Raw genomic sequence first — 19795 nt, 5'->3', positions numbered from 1 at the left:
GTGTGGACTTTTTAAAATGTCCCATACAGCTTTTTTCCTTACCTTTTAAGAAAATGTATGTTCTCCTCTTTTCTTTCTCCTCCTTCCATCCCTGCCTCCCTCCCTGGTGCTGTCCTCCATCCTTCCCTCCTTCCCTACCTCCCTGGTCTTGTCCTCCCTCCTTCCCTGGTGCTGTCCTCCCTCCCTCCATCCCTCCCTCCTTCCCTGGTGCTGTCCTCCCTCCCTCCATCCCTCCCTCCTTCCCTGGTGCTGTCCTCCCTCCCTCCATCCCTCCCTCCTTCCCTGGTGCTGTCCTCCCTCCGCCTGTAACCAGAGACAGGGAATGGGAGGGCTGCCAGGATCCAGTTTGCTTCTGCCCTTGTAAGGCTAAAAAACCAGGAGGAACTTTTTCCAGAGGAGGGAGGGAGGAGGGAGGGAGGGAGGAGGACTGGAAGACTTAGAAAGGAAAAGGAGGAAGTGTAGTACCTCCAGTGTGACTTGTTGTATAGTTGGAGAAGGGAAAGAAGAGAGCTCCAGATCAATGACATTCAGCTTGAGGGTTAGACAAGGAGGAGAGGACAATTTAGAGGACAATGTAGAGGACAATGGTAATGTAGAGGACAATGTAGAGGACAAAGGTAATGTAGAGGACAATGTAGAGGACACAGGTAATGTAGAGGACAATGTAGAGGACACAGGTAATGTAGAGGACAATAGTAATGTAGAGGACAATGTAGAGGGACCGAAATAGACAAAGCAGTAATCAGGCTCCGTCAGGCTCCACCTTGAGCTGCTCTGTGTAAGCGGATCACAGAGCAGCTCATGGTGGAGGAGCTGGATGGAGACGCCTGACAGCAGCGTCTCTGTCTCATGGGGGACAACAGTCCTAGAGGAACACCTTGTCTCTGGTTCTGGGTTGTCTGAGACGCACCTCTACATTCCTGCTGCGAGTGCCAACCTGAGCTACATGAGCACCCCCGTCACATGACGGCCACAGGCAGATTGTTGATGTCAGACTAGAGTCAAATGTCTTCAGCCAACCCTTCTGTCTCTTGTCTTTCTGTTCCTGTCTCCTCTTATCTTCTCTTACTTCAACCATCCAGCTCTGCTACTCGTTCCCATGGTGATGGACATGAGCTCATCTCTCTGGAGGAACCTCAGAAGACCTCAAGTCTTACCAGCCTTCATTTCTAGACTGGGCCCTCTTAACCCCCACCCTTTAGACCCCCTTTAAACTCCCCTTTAGACCACCCTTTAAACCCCCCTTTAAACCCCCATCATCCCGATCCTGTCCTCAAACTCTTGCTGCAGCTCTGGGACGAACAGCTTTTAGACCCTCGTCCTGCAGGCCTTAAATATTCATTCCACCCACTGCAGCCTCATCACCCTCATGAGGAGGAAGAGGAGGAAGAGGAGGAGCAGCCTCTAGTCACCGTGTTCCAGGCAGTAGATTCAATGGCCTTTAAGTCTTCTTTGGGAATGTCCATTCTTCTTATCGGAGCTCTTCTCAAGGGTCTGTGTGTTACTAAGAGTGTTGAAGTGGTTCTGTAAGGTAACATCTGCCCCTCTTCCTCTTCCTCTGGACTCCAGACTCTAAAGCCATCGTGGACGGGAACCTGAAGCTGATTCTGGGTTTAATCTGGACCTTGATCCTGCATTACTCCATCTCCATGCCCATGTGGGATGAGGATGAGGAGGCGGAGTCCGGCAAACAGAAGACACCCAAGCAGAGGCTGCTGGGCTGGATCCAGAACAAACTGCCGGAGCTTCCCATCACCAACTTCCACAGGGACTGGCAGACCGGCCGGGCCCTGGGGGCCCTAGTGGACAGCTGTGCTCCAGGTGAGTGCATACCTTTGTGTTCCTGGGACAGGCCATGGGTCAGTGGAGGGGAAGGACGAGGGGGAAGGACTAGGGAAGGACTAAGGGGAAGGACGAGGGGGAAGGACGAGGGGGAAGGACGAGGGGGAAGGACTAGGGGGAAGGACTAGGGGGAAGGACTAAGGGGAAGGACTAAGGGGAAGGACTAAGGGGAAGGACGAGGGGGAAGGACGAGGGGGAAGGATGAGGGGGAAGGACGAGGGGGAAGGACTAGGGTCTGATGACCACCAGCCAAGATGGGAGCATGTCTGTGTCTGCATAGGACTGAGGTCAGTTATCATGTGTGGGTGGAGCGATGAGAAGGGACCCCACTACATGATGAGGGACCCTCAGGCGCTCTACAGGCGCTCCTCAGGCGCTCTACAGGCGCTCCACAGGCGCTCCTCAGGCGCTCTACAGGCGCTCTACAGGCGCTCTACAGGCGCTCCACAGGCGCTCTACAGGCGCTCTACAGGCGCTCTACAGGCGCTCCTCAGGCGCTCCTCAGGCGCTCCTCAGGCGCTCCTCAGGCGCTCCTCAGGCGCTCTACAGGCGCTCCTCAGGCGCTCTACAGGCGCTCTACAGGCGCTCCTCATCCTCAGGCGCTCTCAGGCGCCTCAGGCTCCTCAGGCGCTCCTCAGGCGCTCTACAGGCGCTCCTCAGGCGCCTCAGGCTCTCAGGCGCTCCTCAGGCGCTCTCAGGCGCCTCAGGCGCTCTCAGGCGCTCCTCAGGCGCCTCAGGCGCTCCTCAGGCGCTCTCAGGCTCCTCAGGCGCCTCAGGCGCTCTCAGGCGCTCCTCAGGCTCCTCAGGCGCTCTCAGGCGCTCTCAGGCGCTCTCAGGCGCTCAGGCGCCTCAGGCTCCTCAGGCGCTCAGGTGCTCCTCAGGCGCTCCTCAGGCGCCTCAGGCGCCTCAGGCGCTCAGGCGCCTCAGGCGCCTCAGGCGCCTCAGGCGCTCCTCAGGCTCCTCAGGCTCCTCAGGCGCTCCTCAGGCGCTCTACAGGCGCTCCTCAGGCGCTCTACAGGCGCTCTACAGGCGCTCTACAGGCGCTCTACAGGCGCTCCTCAGGCGCTCCTCAGGCGCTCCTCAGGCGCTCCTCAGGCGCTCTACAGGCGCTCCTCAGGCGCTCCTCAGGCGCTCTACAGGCGCTCTACAGGCGCTCTACAGGCGCTCCTCAGGCGCTCTACAGGCGCTCCACAGGCGCTCTACAGGCGCTCCACAGGCGCTCCTCAGGCCCTCTACAGGCGCTCCTCAGGCGCTCCGGGGTGTTCTGCCAAGCCGTTTTTGAAGCAGTTGGTGTGATGGAGCCCTGACGACGTGTATCCGCGTTCATCGTGTTTTACTGACGGCTTTCGAGACGATGGATAGAACGCCTGCTGTAACCAGTTCTATTGTCTCTCCTGCAGGTCTGTGTCCTGACTGGGACCAGTGGGACCAGACCAAACCGGTGGACAACGCCCGCGAGGCCATGCAGCAAGCTGACGACTGGCTGGGCATCCCACAGGTAGAGGACATGGAGGCTGTCCACCGCTTACTCATGAATACCATCGTCTGCCGCTCAGCGTAGCGTGCTGGCAGTAGTCTGTGTGGTTGCTGTGGTTTCCGCCTCTGGTTTCTCAGAAGGTCTCTGGCTCCTCCGCTGGCTCCTCCCCTGGCTCCTCCCCTGCTGCGCTTGCCGCTTGGCGTGAGAGTCTCGGGTACTTTCTGAGCCAAGAGGCTGCGATGTGGTTTTGAATGTGGGTCGTAGTCTCCATGGCAACGAGTGGAGCCCTGCTTTGGGCTGCACTGCTTCCCTTCCAGCAGGAAACATGCCGAGCAGAACGTCTGTCTTCATATCCCGGCAGGTGATCACCCCCGAAGAGATCGTGGACCCCAATGTGGACGAACACTCGGTGATGACCTACTTGTCCCAGTTCCCCAAGGCCAAGCTGAAGCCTGGCGCACCTCTACGACCCAAACTCAACCCCAAGAAGGCCCGCGCCTATGGGCCAGGTACACACACACACTGCATTGAGCTGATGGATCAGTCAAACTGAGCTGGTCAGGAGGTCGGTCTCGAGCAGTAAGAGTGACTTTCTGATTGTCGTGGAAACTGCCTTAAAGGTGGCGTGTGTGTGTGAGACGGCACAGCTAGCTCTGTGGGGTCTAGGGTCATTCTGTGTCGTGTCCTCTCTGAAGGTGTGGAACCCCTCGGTAATGTTGTGATGAAGAAGGCCTTGTTCACCGTGGAGACCATCAGCGCAGGACTGGGAGAGGTGCTGGTGTATGTGGAGGACCCTGCAGGACACCGAGAGGAGGTGAGACCCTTGAGTACCAGGTGTCTCGGGACCGGAGCCGATGGGTTCGGTCCCCTGAGAAAACAAAGAATTAGAATGGTACATTTTTAAGAAGAAAAAACTGGATATTCTCTTAAATTAAAAAGTCATGAATTTGCAACTTCAATCTTCTAAAATGTCCCGATTACCTTTCCAATGTTGTCATGAACATGACCCCCCCCCCCCCCTGTGATCTGGCTCCTACCATGGCGTTGGTTCATGCTCTGAACTCTTCCTCAGGCCAAAGTGACCGCCAACAACGATAAGAACCGCACCTCCTCCGTCTTCTACATCCCTAAAGTCACAGGCATGCACAAGGTGAGCTTCCTCCTCCCGGTCCTTTGACTCTGGGCTTGTGGGCCGTGGATGTAACCCTAACCCTGACCCTCTAACCCTACTCCTGACCCTCTAACCCTGACTCTATCCTGACCCTACTCCTGACCCTCCGTGGATGCTGGAGGTTGTTGTCCGGCTACTACTTCTGGTTCCATGTTCATGAACACGGGACCATTCTTTATTGTGTCCACACTTGCTTTCCTAACTAGGACGTGTTGTAGATGGATCAACGCTTAGCGTACTGAAGGGATCCGCCCCTCGGTCACAGGTCCCAGATCCAGCTCTTTGACTCCGGATGGTCCTGATGTCTGCATCAGAGCCTCTATAGTGTGTAACACACATCCTGCTCATGACTCCGTCAGTAGTCCACGATAACGGTCTCCGTCTCTCTGTAGGTGACGGTGCTGTTTGCAGGCCAGCACATCTCTAAGAGCCCCTTTGAGGTGGAGATCGGCAAGTCTCAGGGAGACTCCAGCAAGGCCACGGCCCAGGGCCCGGGCCTGGAGGCCTCCGGGAACATCGCCAACAAGACCACTTACTTTGACGTCTACACAGCAGGTAATGGCATGGAGGATGGAGGGGGGGGGAGTCCACGCAGACTTCCTACCCTCTAGCCCCTCCTCCCTCTGCTGTCCGTCTCAGGCGCTGGTGTTGGCGAGGTGGAGGTGATGATCATCGACACCGCCGGCAAGAACACCACGGTGACCTGCGCCATCGAGGACAAGGGCAACAGCAGCTACCGCTGCACCTACAAGCCCGTCCAGGAGGGGCAGCACACCGTCTACATCACCTTCGCCGGGGGGCAGATCAGCAAGAGTCCCTTCATGGTCACCGTGGGAGAGGGTAGGAGTTCTCCCCATGTCTCCTGTTGGTCTCACAGGACATGTCTCCTGCTTCCTGACTCCTCCTACAGGACATGTCCTGTCTCCTGCTTCCTGACTCCTCCTGCTGGGACGTTGTGTCCTCTCTTCTCTCGGACAGAGGCACGATGGTATCGCTCCTCTCTCTGGAACGGCCTCTGCCTTCTGCTGTCACTTCCTGTTTCCTGGGATCTCTCTTGGGTACTGTGTGTGTGTGTGTGTGTGTGTGGTAAGCTAGTATTCATGATTAAAACAACAGAAACCTGCTGACATCCAAATATATTTTTATATATATAGATATGTTATATATCTATATATATATATATTTGGATGTCAGCCGGTTTCTGTAATTAACTCAGACTGTTTTAATCATGAACACTATATTACTTGGCGAATTCTGTAATAATTCTACATATCTGCCACGTCGTCCACTTCCTGGAACTTATCTGCTCTCTTCCTGTTTCCTGTGGTGACTCAGCATCTTATTGTACGCCTTTTAATAAAGATATATGACGAAGTCTGTCTGTGGGATGAGATATAGGGGGGGGGGGCTGAAACCACTGAAACATCTTCCTGAACATGGATTAAAAATGGTTTTGTTTTCATTCCCCCCTTAATTGTGCCTCTGTCTCTCTCTCTCTCCCCCCCCCCCCCTCCCCCCCCCCACAGCTTGTAACCCCAGCCTGTGTAAAGCTAAGGGTCGTGGTCTGCAGCCGAAGGGCCTGAGGGTCAAGGAGACGGCCGACTTCCAGGTCTACACCAAAGGAGCCGGCACCGGCGAGCTGAAGGTCACCATCAAGGGTCCCAGTGAGTAGTTCTGTTCCTCAGCAGGGTTAGGCCCACAGAGTTGGGTTAGGGTTAGGCCCACAGAGTTGGGTTAGGGTTAGGCCCACAGAGTTGGGTTAGGGTTAGGCCCTGAGAGTTGGGTTAGGGTTAGGCCCACAGAGTTGGGTTAGGGTTAGGCCCAGAGAGTTGGGTTAGGGGTTAGGCCCAGAGAGTTGGGTTAGGGGTTAGGCCCAGAGAGTTGGGTTAGGGGTTAGGCCCAGAGAGTTGGGTTAGGGTTAGGCCCAGAGAGTTGGGTTAGGGGTTAGGCCCAGAGAGTTGGGTTAGGGTTAGGCCCTTAGAGTTGGGTTAGGGGTTAGGCCCAGAGAGTTGGGTTAGGGGTTAGGCCCAGAGAGTTGGGTTAGGGTTAGGCCCAGAGAGTTGGGTTAGGGGTTAGGCCCAGAGAGTTGGGTTAGGGGTTAGGCCCTGAGAGTTGGGTTAGGGTTAGGCCCTGAGAGTTGGGTTAGGGGTTAGGCCCAGAGAGTTGGGTTAGGGGTTAGGCCCAGAGTGTTGGGTTAGGGTTAGGCCCTGAGAGTTGGGTTAGGGGTTAGGCCCAGAGAGTTGGGTTAGGCCCTGAGAGTTGGGTTAGGGTTAGGCCCACAGAGTTGGGTTAGGGGTTAGGCCCAGAGAGTTGGGTTAGGGGTTAGGCCCAGAGAGTTGGGTTAGGGGTTAGGCCCAGAGAGTTGGGTTAGGGTTAGGCCCAGAGAGTTGGGTTAGGGGTTAGGCCCAGAGAGTTGGGTTAGGGTTAGGCCCAGAGAGTTGGGTTAGGGGTTAGGCCCAGAGAGTTGGTTTAGGGGTTAGGCCCAGAGAGTTGGTTTAGGGGTTAGGCCCAGAGAGTTGGGTTAGGGTTAGGCCCACAGAGTTGGGTTAGGGTTAGGCCCACAGAGTTGGGTTAGGAGTTAGGCCCTGAGAGTTGGGTTAGGGTTAGGCCCAGAGAGTTGGGTTAGGGGGTTAGGGTTATGGGTTAGGCCCTGAGAGTTGGGTTAGGGTTAGGCCCAGACAGTTGGGTTAGGGGTTAGGCCCAGAGAGTTGGGTTAGGGTTAGGCCCTGAGAGTTGGGTTAGGGGTTAGGCCCTGAGAGTTGGGTTGAGTTGCTAGAGCTCCAACAGTCAAACAAAGCTCAGCTGACTTACCAGCTCTATCGTTGGCTGGTATTGTTATCAACAACAATACCAGCCAACGTCCTTTGGGTTAGTGGCGTTTCTGTGGCTCCTAAAATTGTCAGTTGATAAAAGACTTTAAAAAGCACCAAAGGGATATTGATGGTGATCTGTGCGTCTGCAGAGGGACTCGAAGAGCCGTGCAAGAGGAAAGATCTCGGAGATGGTGCGTACGGGTTTGAGTATTACCCCAACACACCTGGAACCTACTCCATCACCATCACCTGGGGCGGGCAGCACATCCCCCGCAGGTACGCTCACACCGGCGTGGAGGCGAGGACTCAACTGGAGCACGTTGACGTGGGCTAACCGGTCGCTCTCTGCCCCTTTAGTCCCATTGAGGTCAAGATTGGCGCCGAGGCTGGCCAGCAGAAGGTGAGGGCCTGGGGTCCGGGGCTGGAGTTTGGCGTTGTTGGCAAATCTGCCGACTTCGTGGTGGAGGCGGTCGGAGACAACGTCGGCACACTGGGTGAGTACGCCGGAGAGTCGACGCCCACTGGAGCAGCGACCCAGAGCGCAGATCATACCAAGTCCGTCCTCACCGACGGCTCCCCTAAGCTTGTGTGTCCCCCATCAGGCTTCTCCGTGGAAGGTCCGTCTCAGGCCAAGATCGAGTGTGACGACAAGGGCGACGGGTCCTGTGACGTGCGCTACTGGCCCACCGAGCCCGGCGAGTACGCGGTGCACGTGCTGTGCAACAGCGAAGACATCCAACACTCGCCCTTCATGGCCGAGATCGTCAACCCACCAGCCAAAGACTTCTACCCCGACAAGGTGCACGACCTTGCGCTGCTTCTAGAACACATCAATAACTCCACGGACAGATCAATACAATCAGAGAGAAAGCCTCAGTTATCAAATCACTTGTTAATCTCTTCTACTGACGGAGGTCGTTCTCCGTACAGTGCACCTCCATGTTGTAAGACCCCTCCAGGGGTCGGCGGTTTCCTGAAGCTCTGTTGTGCTCCAGGTCCTGGCCTTCGGTCCCGGCCTCCAGAGCAGCGGCCTGGCTGTCGGGAAGCCCACCGAGTTCACCGTGGACGCCAAGCAAGGAGGAAAAGCTCCTCTGAAGATTGCAGCTCAGGTACGAGTGTGTCGGTGTCATGTGATCAGAATGGACCTTGGCTTCCTCTTCTGACCCGTCCTCTCATCCACAGGACGGGGAAGGAGCTCCGGTTGAGGTCCAAGTGAAGGATAATGGCAACGGCACATACGCCTGTTGTTACACCCCTCGTAAGCCAGTGAAACACACCGCCATGGTCTCCTGGGGAGGAGTGAACATCCCCGACAGCCCGTTCAGAGTGAGTCTGAGACCTTCACAGAGGGGTTGTCTCACAACAGCCGCTCTCTTCCTGAGCTGCTGGTTCTCTGTCCTCAGATGAACATCGGAGCAGGCTGTCATCCCAACAAGGTGAAGGTCTCCGGACCAGGGGTGGCCAAGACCGGCCTCAAGGCCTTCGAGCCAACATACTTCACGGTTGACTGTGCAGAGGCTGGACAAGGTAGAGCCACCGATACACGACTCCTCTAACCCTGCCCTGCGTGTGCTCTACCACTGTGTTGATGAGCGGCTCAACAGGAGCTCTGCAGAGCGTAGTCCTAGTTCAACAAACACCATGTGTCATGTGTACACACCGTCGATCATCCAACTCTACAGGTGTGTTTCGCTTCACAGAGCGAGCATGCGTCCTCCAGCTCAGACTGAACGCCTCTCTCACGGTTCTAGAGCGTCGCTCCCTGTCCCGTTAGCTAGAGGAGCGCTCAGCAGCTAGTGGGCCAGATGCTCCCTGTCCCGTTAGCTCTGTTCCCGTTACTCCAGACTGGTATACTGTAGTAATACACTAGTATACTGTAGTAATACACTGGTATACTGTAGTAATACACTAGTATACTGTAGTAATACACTGGTATACTGTAGTAATACACTGGTATACTGTAGTAATACACTGGTATACTGTAGTAATACACTGGTATGCTGTAGTAATACACTGGTATACTGTAGTAATACACTGGTATACTGTAGTAATACACTAGAATACTGTAGTAATACACTGGTATACTGTAGTAATACACTAGTATACTGTAGTAATACACTGGTATACTGTAGTAATACACTAGTATACTGTAGTAATACACTGGTATACTGTAGTAATACACTGGTATACTGTAGTAATACACTAGTATACTGTAGTAATACACTGGTATACTGTAGTAATACACTGGTATACTGTAGTAATACACTGGTATACTGTAGTAATACACTGGTATACTGTAGTAATACACTGGTATACTGTAGTAATACACTGGTATACTGTAGTAATACACTGGTATACTGTAGTAATACACTAGTATACTGTAGTAATACACTAGTATACTGTAGTAATACACTGGTATACTGTAGTAATACACTAGTATACTGTAGTAATACACTGGTATACTGTAGTAATACACTAGTATACTGTAGTAATACACTGGTATACTGTAGTAATACACTAGTATACTGTAGTAATACACTGACACTGAAGCACCAGAACTCATGTTGACCTCCTGACCTCCTCAGGTGACATCAGCATAGGAATCAAGTGTGCCCCCGGAGTGGTGGGACCCGCAGAGGCCGACATCGACTTTGACATCATTCGGAACGACAACGACACGTTCACCGTCAAGTACACGCCTCCTGGAGCCGGCAGCTACACCATCATGGTCCTGTTTGCTGACCAGGTGAGGCCTGCAGCGTGAAGCCGTGTGCAGATGGACCACTGGGTGTATTCCTGTGCTGACACAGCATTGTGGGTTCTCAGGCTATTCCAATGACGCCCATCAGGATCAAAGTGGATCCTTCTCACGACGCCAGCAAAGTCAAGGCAGAGGGACCCGGACTCAGCCGCAGTGGTGCGGACACCTGATCAGTAGTTCTGTGACCTCCTGTGAGATGATTGTGGTTCTCATGAACATGCTTCCTGTGCTTCAGGGGTCGAGCTGAACAAGCCCACTCACTTCACGGTGAGCACCAAAGCAGCAGGGAAGGCCAACCTGGACTGCAGCTTCAGCGGCCCGACCAAAGGAGAGGCCGTCAAGGACTTTGAGATCATCAACAACCATGACAACACGCACACGGTGAAGTACACCCCGGTGCAGCAGGTGAGGGAGACGCACACCTGCAGGCTCCTTGGTCCTCGAACACATGAGCTGTTGACCCTAACCCTCCTACACATGAGTCGGTGTGATCATGTCCACTTCCTGCCTCAGGGCCCTCTGGGCGTCGCTGTGACCTACGGTGGAGACCCCATTCCCAAGAGCCCCTTCAGCGTTGCCGTGGCCCCCACACTGGACCTCGGCAAGATCAACGTCACCGGCCTGGGAGACAGTGCGTCCCTTTCCTGTCCTCTGAGTTCATAACTCGTCCCTCGGAGCTCCCGGGCCTTTCTCCCGTTGCGTTTCATCCGGCGTGACAACGATCTGCAACTCGTGACGAAGAGCTCTTGTTTGCCTAAAGTCGCTTTTCTGCCAGGAAAATAAACAAATAGATGTAAAATCCTGCACGATGGATAATAATAATTCTGAGTTATGAGGTCAATATTCCGAGTTTGTTAGAAACATTCATGACCCGAGTGAGAATTGGAAAACATCTTACTGGAAATGAAACGTGTTGATCCAACGTTCCATGGTGGAAGTGTTCGGCCGGTTTTCTTTGAATTGGTCATTTTTGCTGCCTATGAATATTCCAATCATGTCTATTTTCCTTTTGTGGTTGCCCATATAAAAAGTCTCAAGCATACCATTTGATACGTGTCATAGTTTGACCTCAGTGGCCTCTCTGTCATTGTAGAGATGACTGTCGGCAAAGACCAGGAAGTGACCGTCAAATCAAAGGGTGCTGGTGGTCAGGGGAAGGTCGCCGCCAAGGTGACCTCGCCATCAGGGAAGCCGGTGGCCAGCAAGGTAGGACACATCATTTGATGATTTGCATTCCAGGAGCTTGGTGTCCGTTGTATTTTGACATGTGTGGTCCTCTCAGCCTCAATACGGTCTGAATGTCTTTTGTTTGTAGCTAAATGTTAATATGTGGTTTGATCTGGTATGAACCGGTTCCTCTCTGTGGTCAGGTGGAGCCCGGGCTGAGCCCAGAGACCAGTCGGGTGAAGTTCATCCCGCGAGAGGCGGGGCCATACCAGGTGGAACTGACCTATGATGCAGTGCCGATCCCCGGATCCCCCTTCAAGCCGACAGCCTATCCCGTCTCCGACCCTTCCAAGGTCGGTCACGGTTACCGACATCCATAGAATACGACGTGCAACCGTTCTTCATCGTGTACATCTGTCCGTCCTCAGGTCCGCTGCTCCGGCCCAGGCCTGGAGCGCGCCAAGGTCGGGGAGAAAGGGGAGTTCGTCGTGGACTGCACCAACGCCGGCCCGGCCGAGCTGACCATCGAGATCATCTCTGACAGCGGCACCGAGGCCGAGGTTCACATCCAGGACAACGGAGACGGGACGTACACCATCACCTACATCCCGCTGTACCCCGGCTCCTACACGCTCACCATCCGCTACGGCGGGCAGGATGTGCCCAACTTCCCCGCCCGGCTCACCGTGAAGCCCGCGGTGGACGCCAGCGGAGTGCGTGTGTTCGGCCCCGGAGTGGAGGGCCAAGGTAGCGCTGGCTGCAGAACATCAGCGTGCACCTCTCGCTTTAATCCACACCCGGTTCTGTGTTCTGGCCACCAGATCTAATGTATTTCATTTGTATTTCTCACCCTTTACTCTTTTGCCACTAGGTCCTGATCCACAGTACAGAGGGCAGTGTTTCTGCCATCACTCAAATGTACACATGTACAGGGTTAGAGTTAACCCTGGTGGTGTACACATGTACAGGGTTAGAGTTAACCCTGGTGGTGTACACATGTACAGGGTTAGAGTTAACCCTAACCCTGGTGGTGTACACATGTACAGGGTTAGAGTTAACCCTAACCCTGGTGGTGTACACATGTACAGGGTTAGAGTTAACCCTGGTGGTTTACACATGTACAGGGTTAGAGTTAACCCTGGTGGTTTACACATGTACAGGGTTATAGTTAACCCTGGTGGTGTACACATGTACAGGGTTAGAGTTAACCCTAACCCTGGTGGTGTACACATGTACAGGGTTAGGGTTAACCCTGGTGGTTTACACATGTACAGGGTTAGAGTTAACCCTGGTGGTGTACACATGTACAGGGTTAGGGTTAACCATAACCCCCACATAGACCCACACAACTGCCCCTCTTAGGCACACACACACACACACACACACACACTTACTGTAAATATTGTGTTGTTTTTTATTTGTAAATAGTGTGTACTTGTTGCCCTTGCACATTCCTGCTGAGCATTGCCACTTTCATTTCACTGCACACCCTGTGTGTGTATGTGACAAATAAAACATCTTGAATCTTGAATCTTGAATCTTGAAACCCTGGTGGTGTACACATGTACAGGGTTAGAGTTAACCATAACCCTGGTGGTTTACACATGTACAGGGTTAGGGTTAACTCTAACCCTGGTGGTTTACACATGTACAGGGTTAGGGTTAACCCTAACCCTGGTGGTTTACACATGTACAGGGTTAGGGTTAACTCTAACCCTGGTGGTTTACACATGTACAGGGTTAGGGTTAACCCTAACCCTGGTGGTGTACACATGTACAGGGTTAGAGTTAACTCTAACCCTGGTGGTTTACACATGTACAGGGTTAGGGTTAACTCTAACCCTGGTGGTTTACACATGTACAGGGTTAGGGTTAACTCTAACCCTGGTGGTGTACACATGTACAGGGTTAGGTTAACTCTAACCTGGTGGTGGTTAGGGTTAACTCTAACCCTGGTGGTTTACACATGTACAGGGTTAGGGTTAACTCTAACCCTGGTGGTTTACACATGTACAGAGCCCTGTCATCGTTGTCTACATCAAACGTATCTGAACCGGTTAACGCTTGTAAACGTGTCCCATGTTCTGGGTGTTTTAGGGATTTTCCGCGAGGCGACCACCGACTTCACCGTGGATGCTCGTGCTCTCACACAGACCGGAGGAGACCACATCAAAACCCTCATCAGCAACCCGTCTGGCAGCCGCACGGACGCCCTGATCGCCGACCTCGGAGATGGAACCTACAACGTAGAGTACACTCCCTACGAGGAGGGTGAGTTCAGCGGAGCAGAGTGTCTCCGGCTTGTGATTGGATTGTCTAACGGGACCTTGTGCCTCAGGCCCGCATAGCGTGGAGGTCTGCTACGACGGCTCTCTGGTACCCAAGAGTCCGTTTCGTGTCGCCGTCACCGAGGGCTGCGATCCAGCTCGCGTTCGAGTGCATGGTCCCGGCCTGAAAGGCGGCATCACCAACAAGCCCAACAAGTTCACTGTGGAAACCCGGTAAGTGAGACATTCACTCAAGTCCCTCTTTAACCGCGGGAACTATCCACCTTAGTTCTGGGAACATGACCCGCCCTAAAAAGAGTTGTTCCTGAGGTCCTGGGGCGGGGTCTGTGGCCAGATGGTGAAGCCCTCTGAGCCGTGTTTCTGAAGGGGCATCGCTGCGCCAACAGAAGCGCTGTGGCATTGACTCCGGACCCTTTGAGGACATGGGGAGCTTTTTATTGTTTGATTACATTCAAAGTAAAGTTTGACTTTGCTGTCGGCTTCCCGATTCATCTAAAAAAAGACTGTTAAGGAAAAGTATATCAAAGGAAATATATCTCAGTCAACACTAACGGGCACGCTGTCCCACGTCATTTTGCTTTTTCATACGTTCGCGGACTAATTTGACATGGACTTTGGAAGAGTACAAAGTGGAAAAGGCAAATGTCGTTGAAGTTCGTCCTGCATGTATGTCCATCGTCTTCCCTCTGCAGAGGAGCAGGTACTGGTGGTCTCGGTCTGGCCATGGAGGGTCCATCGGAGGCCAAAATGTCCTGCACTGATAATAAGGATGGCAGCTGCAGTGTGGAGTACATCCCATACGAGACCGGCAAGTACAACCTCAACATCACCTACGGAGGACAGCCCATCAAAGGTACGGCGCTGAGCACTCGGTCATCCTACCGCCATCATGTCTCACCCTTTAAAGAATTCAGTCACTTGAGAACCGAACTGGTTCATTCACAGGAAAAGATTCCGAAGGAAAGACGATGGACAACCGTTGTGTTCTGTTGTGTCTCATCATGTCAACCTCTGTAGGGTAACAGTCTGTAGGGTAACAGTCTGTAGGGTAACAGTCTGTAGGGTAACAGTCTGTGGGGTAACAGTCTGTAGGGTAACAGTCTGTAGGGTAACAGTCTGTAGGGTAACAGTCTGTGGGGTAACAGTGGGGTAACAGTCTGTGGGGTAACAGTCTGTGGGGTAACAGTCTGTGGGGTAACAGTCCGTGGGGTAACAGTCTGTAGGGTAACAGTCTGTGGGGTAACAGTCTGTAGGGTAACAATCTGTGGGGTAACAGTCTGTGGGGTAACAGTCTGTAGGGTAACAGTCTGTAGGGTAACAGTCTGTGGGGTAACAGTCTGTAGGGTAACAGTCTGTAGGGTAACAGTCTGTGGGGTAACAGTCTGTGGGGTAACAGTCTGTAGGGTAACAGTCTGTAGGGTAACAGTCTGTGGGGTAACAGTCTGTAGGGTAACAGTCTGTAGGGTAACAGTCTGTAGGGTAACAGTCTGTGGGGTAACCCTCTGTAGGGTAACAGTCTGTAGGGTAACAGTCTGTAGGGTAACAGTCTGTAGGGTAACAGTCTGTGGGGTAACAGTCTGTAGGGTAACAGTCTGTAGGGTAACAGTCTGTGGGGTAACAGTGGGGTAACAGTCTGTGGGGTAACAGTCTGTGGGGTAACAGTCTGTGGGGTAACAGTCCGTGGGGTAACAGTCTGTGGGGTAACAGTCTGTGGGGTAACAGTCTGTAGGGTAACAGTCTGTGGGGTAACAGTCTGTAGGGTAACAATCTGTGGGGTAACAGTCTGTGGGGTAACAGTCTGTAGGGTAACAATCTGTGGGGTAACAGTCTGTGGGGTAACAGTCTGTGGGGTAACAGTCTGTAGGGTAACAATCTGTGGGGTAACAGTCTGTGGGGTAACAGTCTGTGGGGTAACAGTCTGTAGGGTAACAGTCTGTGGGGTAACAGTCTGTGGGGTAACAGTCTGTGGGGTAACAGTCTGTGGGGTAACAGTCCGTGGGGTAACAGTCTGTGGGGTAACAGTCTGTGGGGTAACAGTCCGTGGGGTAACAGTCTGTAGGGTAACAGTCTGTAGGGTAACAGTCTGTAGGGTAACTGTGGGGTAACAGTCTGTGGGGTAACAGTCTGGGGTAACAGTCTGGGGTAACAGTCTGGGGTAACAGTCTGTGGGGTAACAGTCTGTGGGGTAACAGTCTGTGGGGTAACAGTCCGTGGGGTAACAGTCTGTGGGATAACAGTCTGTGGGATAACAGTCCGTGGGGTAACAGTCCGTGGGGTAACAGTCTGTGGGGTAACAGTCTGTGGGGTAACAGTCTGTGGGGTAACAGTCTGTGGGGTAACAGTCCGTGGGGTAACCCTCTGTGGGGTAACAGTCTGTGGGGTAACCCTCTGTGGGGTAACCCTCTGTGGGGTAACAGTCCGTGGGGTAACCCTCTGTGGGGTAACAGTCCGTGGGGTAACAGTCCGTGGGGTAACCCTCTGTGGGGTAACAGTCCGTGGGGTAACCCTCTGTGGGGTAACAGTCCGTGGGGTAACAGTCCGTGGGGTAACCCTCTGTGGGGTAACAGTCTGTGGGGTAACAGTCAGTGGGGTAACCGTGGGGTAACAGTCTGTGGGGTAACAGTCTGTGGGGTAACCCTCTGTGGGGTAACAGTCAGTGGGGTAACCGTGGGGTAACAGTCTGTGGGGTAACCCTCTGTGGGGTAACAGTCCGTGGGGTAACAGTCCGTGGGGTAACAGTCTGTGGGGTAACAGTCCGTGGGGTAACAGTCCGTGGGGTAACAGTCCGTGGGGTAACCCTCTGTGGGGTAACAGTCTGTGGGGTAACCCTCTGTGGGGTAACCCTCTGTGGGGTAACAGTCCGTGGGGTAACCCTCTGTGGGGTAACAGTCCGTGGGGTAACCCTCTGTCGGGTAACAGTCCGTGGGGTAACCCTCTGTGGGGTAACCCTCTGTGGGGTAACAGTCCGTGGGGTAACAGTCCGTGGGGTAACCCTCTGTGGGGTAACAGTCTGTGGGGTAACAGTCTGTGGGGTAACAGTCTGTGGGGTAACAGTCTGTGGGGTAACAGTCTGTGGGGTAACAGTCTGTGGGGTAACCCTCTGTGGGGTAACAGTGGGGTAACAGTCAGTGGGGTAACAGTCTGTGGGGTAACAGTGGGGTAACAGTCTGTGGGGTAACCCTCTGTCTGTCTGCAGGCAGTCCGTTCTCTGTGCCCGTCAGCGACTCAGTGGACAGTACCAAGGTGAAGTGCCTGGGTTCAGGCCTGGGTACCAACGTCAGAGCCAACGTCCCACAGGCATTCACAGTGGACGCCTCCAAAGCTGGAGTGGCCCCACTGCAGGTCCGCGTACAAGGACCCAAAGGTAGGCAGTGTTCTGCCTGTGTCTTTGGTCTGAAGCTGGCGGTCCTGAGGGTCGCCCTTGTGTCCAGGTGTGGTGGAGCCAGTGGAAGTGGTGGACAACGGAGACCAGACCCACACCGTCAGCTACGTCCCCACCCGAGAGGGGCCCTACTCCATCAACGTGCTGTATGCCGACCAGGAGATCCCACGCAGGTGACGCGCCTGTGTCCAGTCAACACGTGTGTGTTGGGCTTCAGTGTCTTCACGCACCCTCTCCTCCTCCCTCAGCCCCTACAAGGTGAAGGTGCTCCCCACCCACGATGCCAGCAAGGTGCGTGCCAGCGGACCCGGCCTCAACACCAGCGGGGTGCCCGCCTCTCTGCCCGTCGAGTTCACCATCGACGCCAAAGACGCCGGCGAGGGATTGCTGGCGGTGCAGATCACCGTGAGTGATGGCATGCAAATCAGGAAGATACAAACGTATGACTTTGGTTAACCGGTTAAAACTGTGGTCACTTTCCCCGCTGCAGGACCCGGAAGGGAAGCCGAAGAAGGCCAACATCCGCGACAACCACGACGGGATCTACCTGGTGTCCTACGTGCCGGACATGACGGGCAGGTACACCATCCTCATTAAGTATGGCGGGGATGAGATCCCATACTCCCCCTACCGCATCCGGGCCCTGCCCACCGGAGACGCCAGCAAGTGCACCGTCACAGGTGTGTACCGGACGCTCACACACCTTTGGTTTTCACCTCGTCGAGGTGGCAATCATTTTAGTTCGTTTTGTTCATTTTTTAGAGCCCGAAGTGGCAATAATTGAATGAGAGGGTGAAGCTAGGTACCGTTAGCATAAATAATGCTGACCCTAGATTCCTGGCTGGGTATTTCAGGTTAACCGTGACATAAAAGGGATGCTAATTTTGGCTAGGAAAAAACTGCCAGGAATTATTAACAACCAAACGGTAAACATGCAACTAGCCTTCTATACAACCAGAGGAGTCGCCCCCTGGTGGTCAGGAGAGAGAATGCAGCTTTAACACACGAGAATATTTATACCACTCGCATATCTTTCCTTTAAATAAGGGGCTGAGGCCGGGATATGGTTAGCTTAGCAAAAAGACTGGATGCAAGTGGAAATGGCCTTCAGCCCACAGCACTGCCTGTTTTTACCGTCGTTTCACCGATGAAACCCACGAGGTGGAACATGTTACTGATGGACTTTAAAGGTGGATTTAGTTCCTGTAGACGGAGCTGAGCTAGCTAGTTACCTGTTTTCACTTCTAGTCTGTATGCTATGCTAAGCTAAGTGGCTGATAATTCTCGCTTCACATTTAGCGTCAGATGAATAAATGATATTTTTAAAAAAAATTCACATCTTATATTTGCAAAATGTGAATAAATAAGTTTCTGTTCTGTAATGATTGATGATTTTGTGTCTCGGTGTGCTGCCCGTGTCTTATTGAGTGTTCCTCACGCTGTGCACACACACACACACACACACACACACACACACCCACACCCGCCCTGCTTCACACTCCACCATCACCGTTTGTTTCCACAGTGCTTGGAGCACAGTTATTGCCCCCCCCCCCCCCCCCCCACACACACACTCGCCCACCTGACTGTCTTTCTTTGTCACTTTGTTTTTTGCTCCCCTGCTTCTCACGTTGGTTCTCAGTCTCAATCGGCGGTCACGGTTTAGGTAAGCCTCTTGAAGGACCTGGGGGCGCCAGCCTCTCCTCTTCTCTCTCTCCCAGTGCCTTTTCTTCCACTCACCTCTTCTTCCACTTCCTCTGTCATAACCGGTCGCTCGTCTCTGATTGGACTAATGGACTAACGGAGGATGGCATGGTGGAATGGCTAATCCAGCTTCAGGTGTACTGTAGGATAACCTGGGTCGTGATAACACGCAGTAGAAAATAAGAATAGATGTTCATGCTGGTCGTGTGTTTCTGGAATGAGCATGCTCAATGTTGTGTGGTAAGATGAAGGGTTCTCCCTCACCTGGCCCCACCTTCGTCATCCTCCAGGAGCCGGTGTCGGCCCAACCATCCAGATTGGCGAGCAGACCGTCATCACGGTGGACGCCAAGGCGGCGGGGAAAGGCAAAGTGACGTGCAGCGTGTGCACGCCGGAGGGGGCGGAGCTTGACGTGGACGTCGTTGAAAACGAGGACGGAACGTTCGACATCTTCTACACGGCGCCGCAGCCCGGCGAGTACGTGATCTGCGTCCGCTTCGGAGGAGAGCACATCCCCAACAGCCCCTTCCAGATCACGGTGAGTTCAGCCTCACTCACACACGTGGGAGAGCTCAGGTCCACCTGGTTACCGGGACAACGGCAACAGAGCCTGACATCTAACTGGTCCACCTGGTTACCGGGACAACGGCAACAGAGCCTGACATCTAACTGGTCCACCTGGTTACCGGGACAACGGCAACAGAGCCTGACATCTAACTGGTCCACCTGGTTACCGGGACAACGGCAACAGAGCCTGACATCTAACTGGTCCACCTGGTTACCGGGACAACGCAACAGAGCCTGACATCTAACTGGTCCACCTGGTTGCGGACAACGGCAACAGAGCCTGACATCTAACTGGTCCACCTGGTTACCGGGACAACGGCAACAGAGCCTGACATCTAACTGGTCCACCTGGTTACCGGGACAACGGCAACAGAGCCTGACATTTAACTGGTCCACCTGGTTACCGGGACAACGGCAACAGAGCCTGACGTCTAACTGGTCCACCTGGTTACCGGGACAACGGCAACAGAGCCTGACATCTAACTGGTCCACCTGGTTGCGGGACAACGGCAACAGAGCCTGACATCTAACTGGTCCACCTGGTTACCGGGACAACGGCAACAGAGCCTGACATCTAACTGGTCCACCTGGTTACCGGGACAACGGCAACAGAGCCTGACATC

At 53.7% G+C, this 19795-nt stretch overlaps 2 protein-coding genes across 6 annotated transcripts in view; one reads left to right on the top strand and one right to left on the bottom strand.

Annotated features, from left to right (window-relative positions):
* The window catches only part of LOC130199299 (plasma membrane calcium-transporting ATPase 3-like), a 218478-nt gene that overhangs the window by 34092 nt on the left and 164591 nt on the right, over positions 1–19795 (bottom strand). The window lies entirely within an intron of this gene.
* Positions 1–19795, top strand: part of flna (filamin A, alpha (actin binding protein 280)) — a 66192-nt gene that overhangs the window by 28421 nt on the left and 17976 nt on the right. For 3 of the 4 annotated variants that reach the window (XM_056422663.1, XM_056422660.1, XM_056422661.1), the window contains 30 exons: positions 1570–1821; positions 3243–3340; positions 3681–3828; positions 4015–4133; positions 4392–4469; positions 4883–5045; positions 5130–5330; positions 6017–6154; positions 7453–7579; positions 7661–7797; positions 7906–8102; positions 8299–8412; positions 8486–8629; positions 8707–8830; positions 9889–10049; positions 10130–10220; positions 10300–10469; positions 10578–10695; positions 11158–11270; positions 11435–11584; positions 11660–11978; positions 13329–13502; positions 13570–13732; positions 14212–14372; positions 16716–16883; positions 16951–17074; positions 17150–17306; positions 17392–17581; positions 18544–18567; positions 18896–19143. In XM_056422663.1, coding sequence (XP_056278638.1) covers positions 1570–1821; positions 3243–3340; positions 3681–3828; positions 4015–4133; positions 4392–4469; positions 4883–5045; positions 5130–5330; positions 6017–6154; positions 7453–7579; positions 7661–7797; positions 7906–8102; positions 8299–8412; positions 8486–8629; positions 8707–8830; positions 9889–10049; positions 10130–10220; positions 10300–10469; positions 10578–10695; positions 11158–11270; positions 11435–11584; positions 11660–11978; positions 13329–13502; positions 13570–13732; positions 14212–14372; positions 16716–16883; positions 16951–17074; positions 17150–17306; positions 17392–17581; positions 18544–18567; positions 18896–19143 — 4571 coding nt within the window. The remainder of the gene's footprint in view (positions 1–1569; positions 1822–3242; positions 3341–3680; positions 3829–4014; positions 4134–4391; positions 4470–4882; positions 5046–5129; positions 5331–6016; positions 6155–7452; positions 7580–7660; positions 7798–7905; positions 8103–8298; positions 8413–8485; positions 8630–8706; positions 8831–9888; positions 10050–10129; positions 10221–10299; positions 10470–10577; positions 10696–11157; positions 11271–11434; positions 11585–11659; positions 11979–13328; positions 13503–13569; positions 13733–14211; positions 14373–16715; positions 16884–16950; positions 17075–17149; positions 17307–17391; positions 17582–18543; positions 18568–18895; positions 19144–19795) is intronic. The other variant, XM_056422662.1, reaches the window with a different exon arrangement.

Source organism: Pseudoliparis swirei, chromosome 9, assembly GCF_029220125.1.
Source record: "Pseudoliparis swirei isolate HS2019 ecotype Mariana Trench chromosome 9, NWPU_hadal_v1, whole genome shotgun sequence".
NCBI classification, from domain to species: domain Eukaryota; kingdom Metazoa; phylum Chordata; class Actinopteri; order Perciformes; family Liparidae; genus Pseudoliparis; species Pseudoliparis swirei.
Note: the sequence above shows the minus strand (reverse complement) of the source record. Positions and strands in the feature narration are given on the sequence as shown.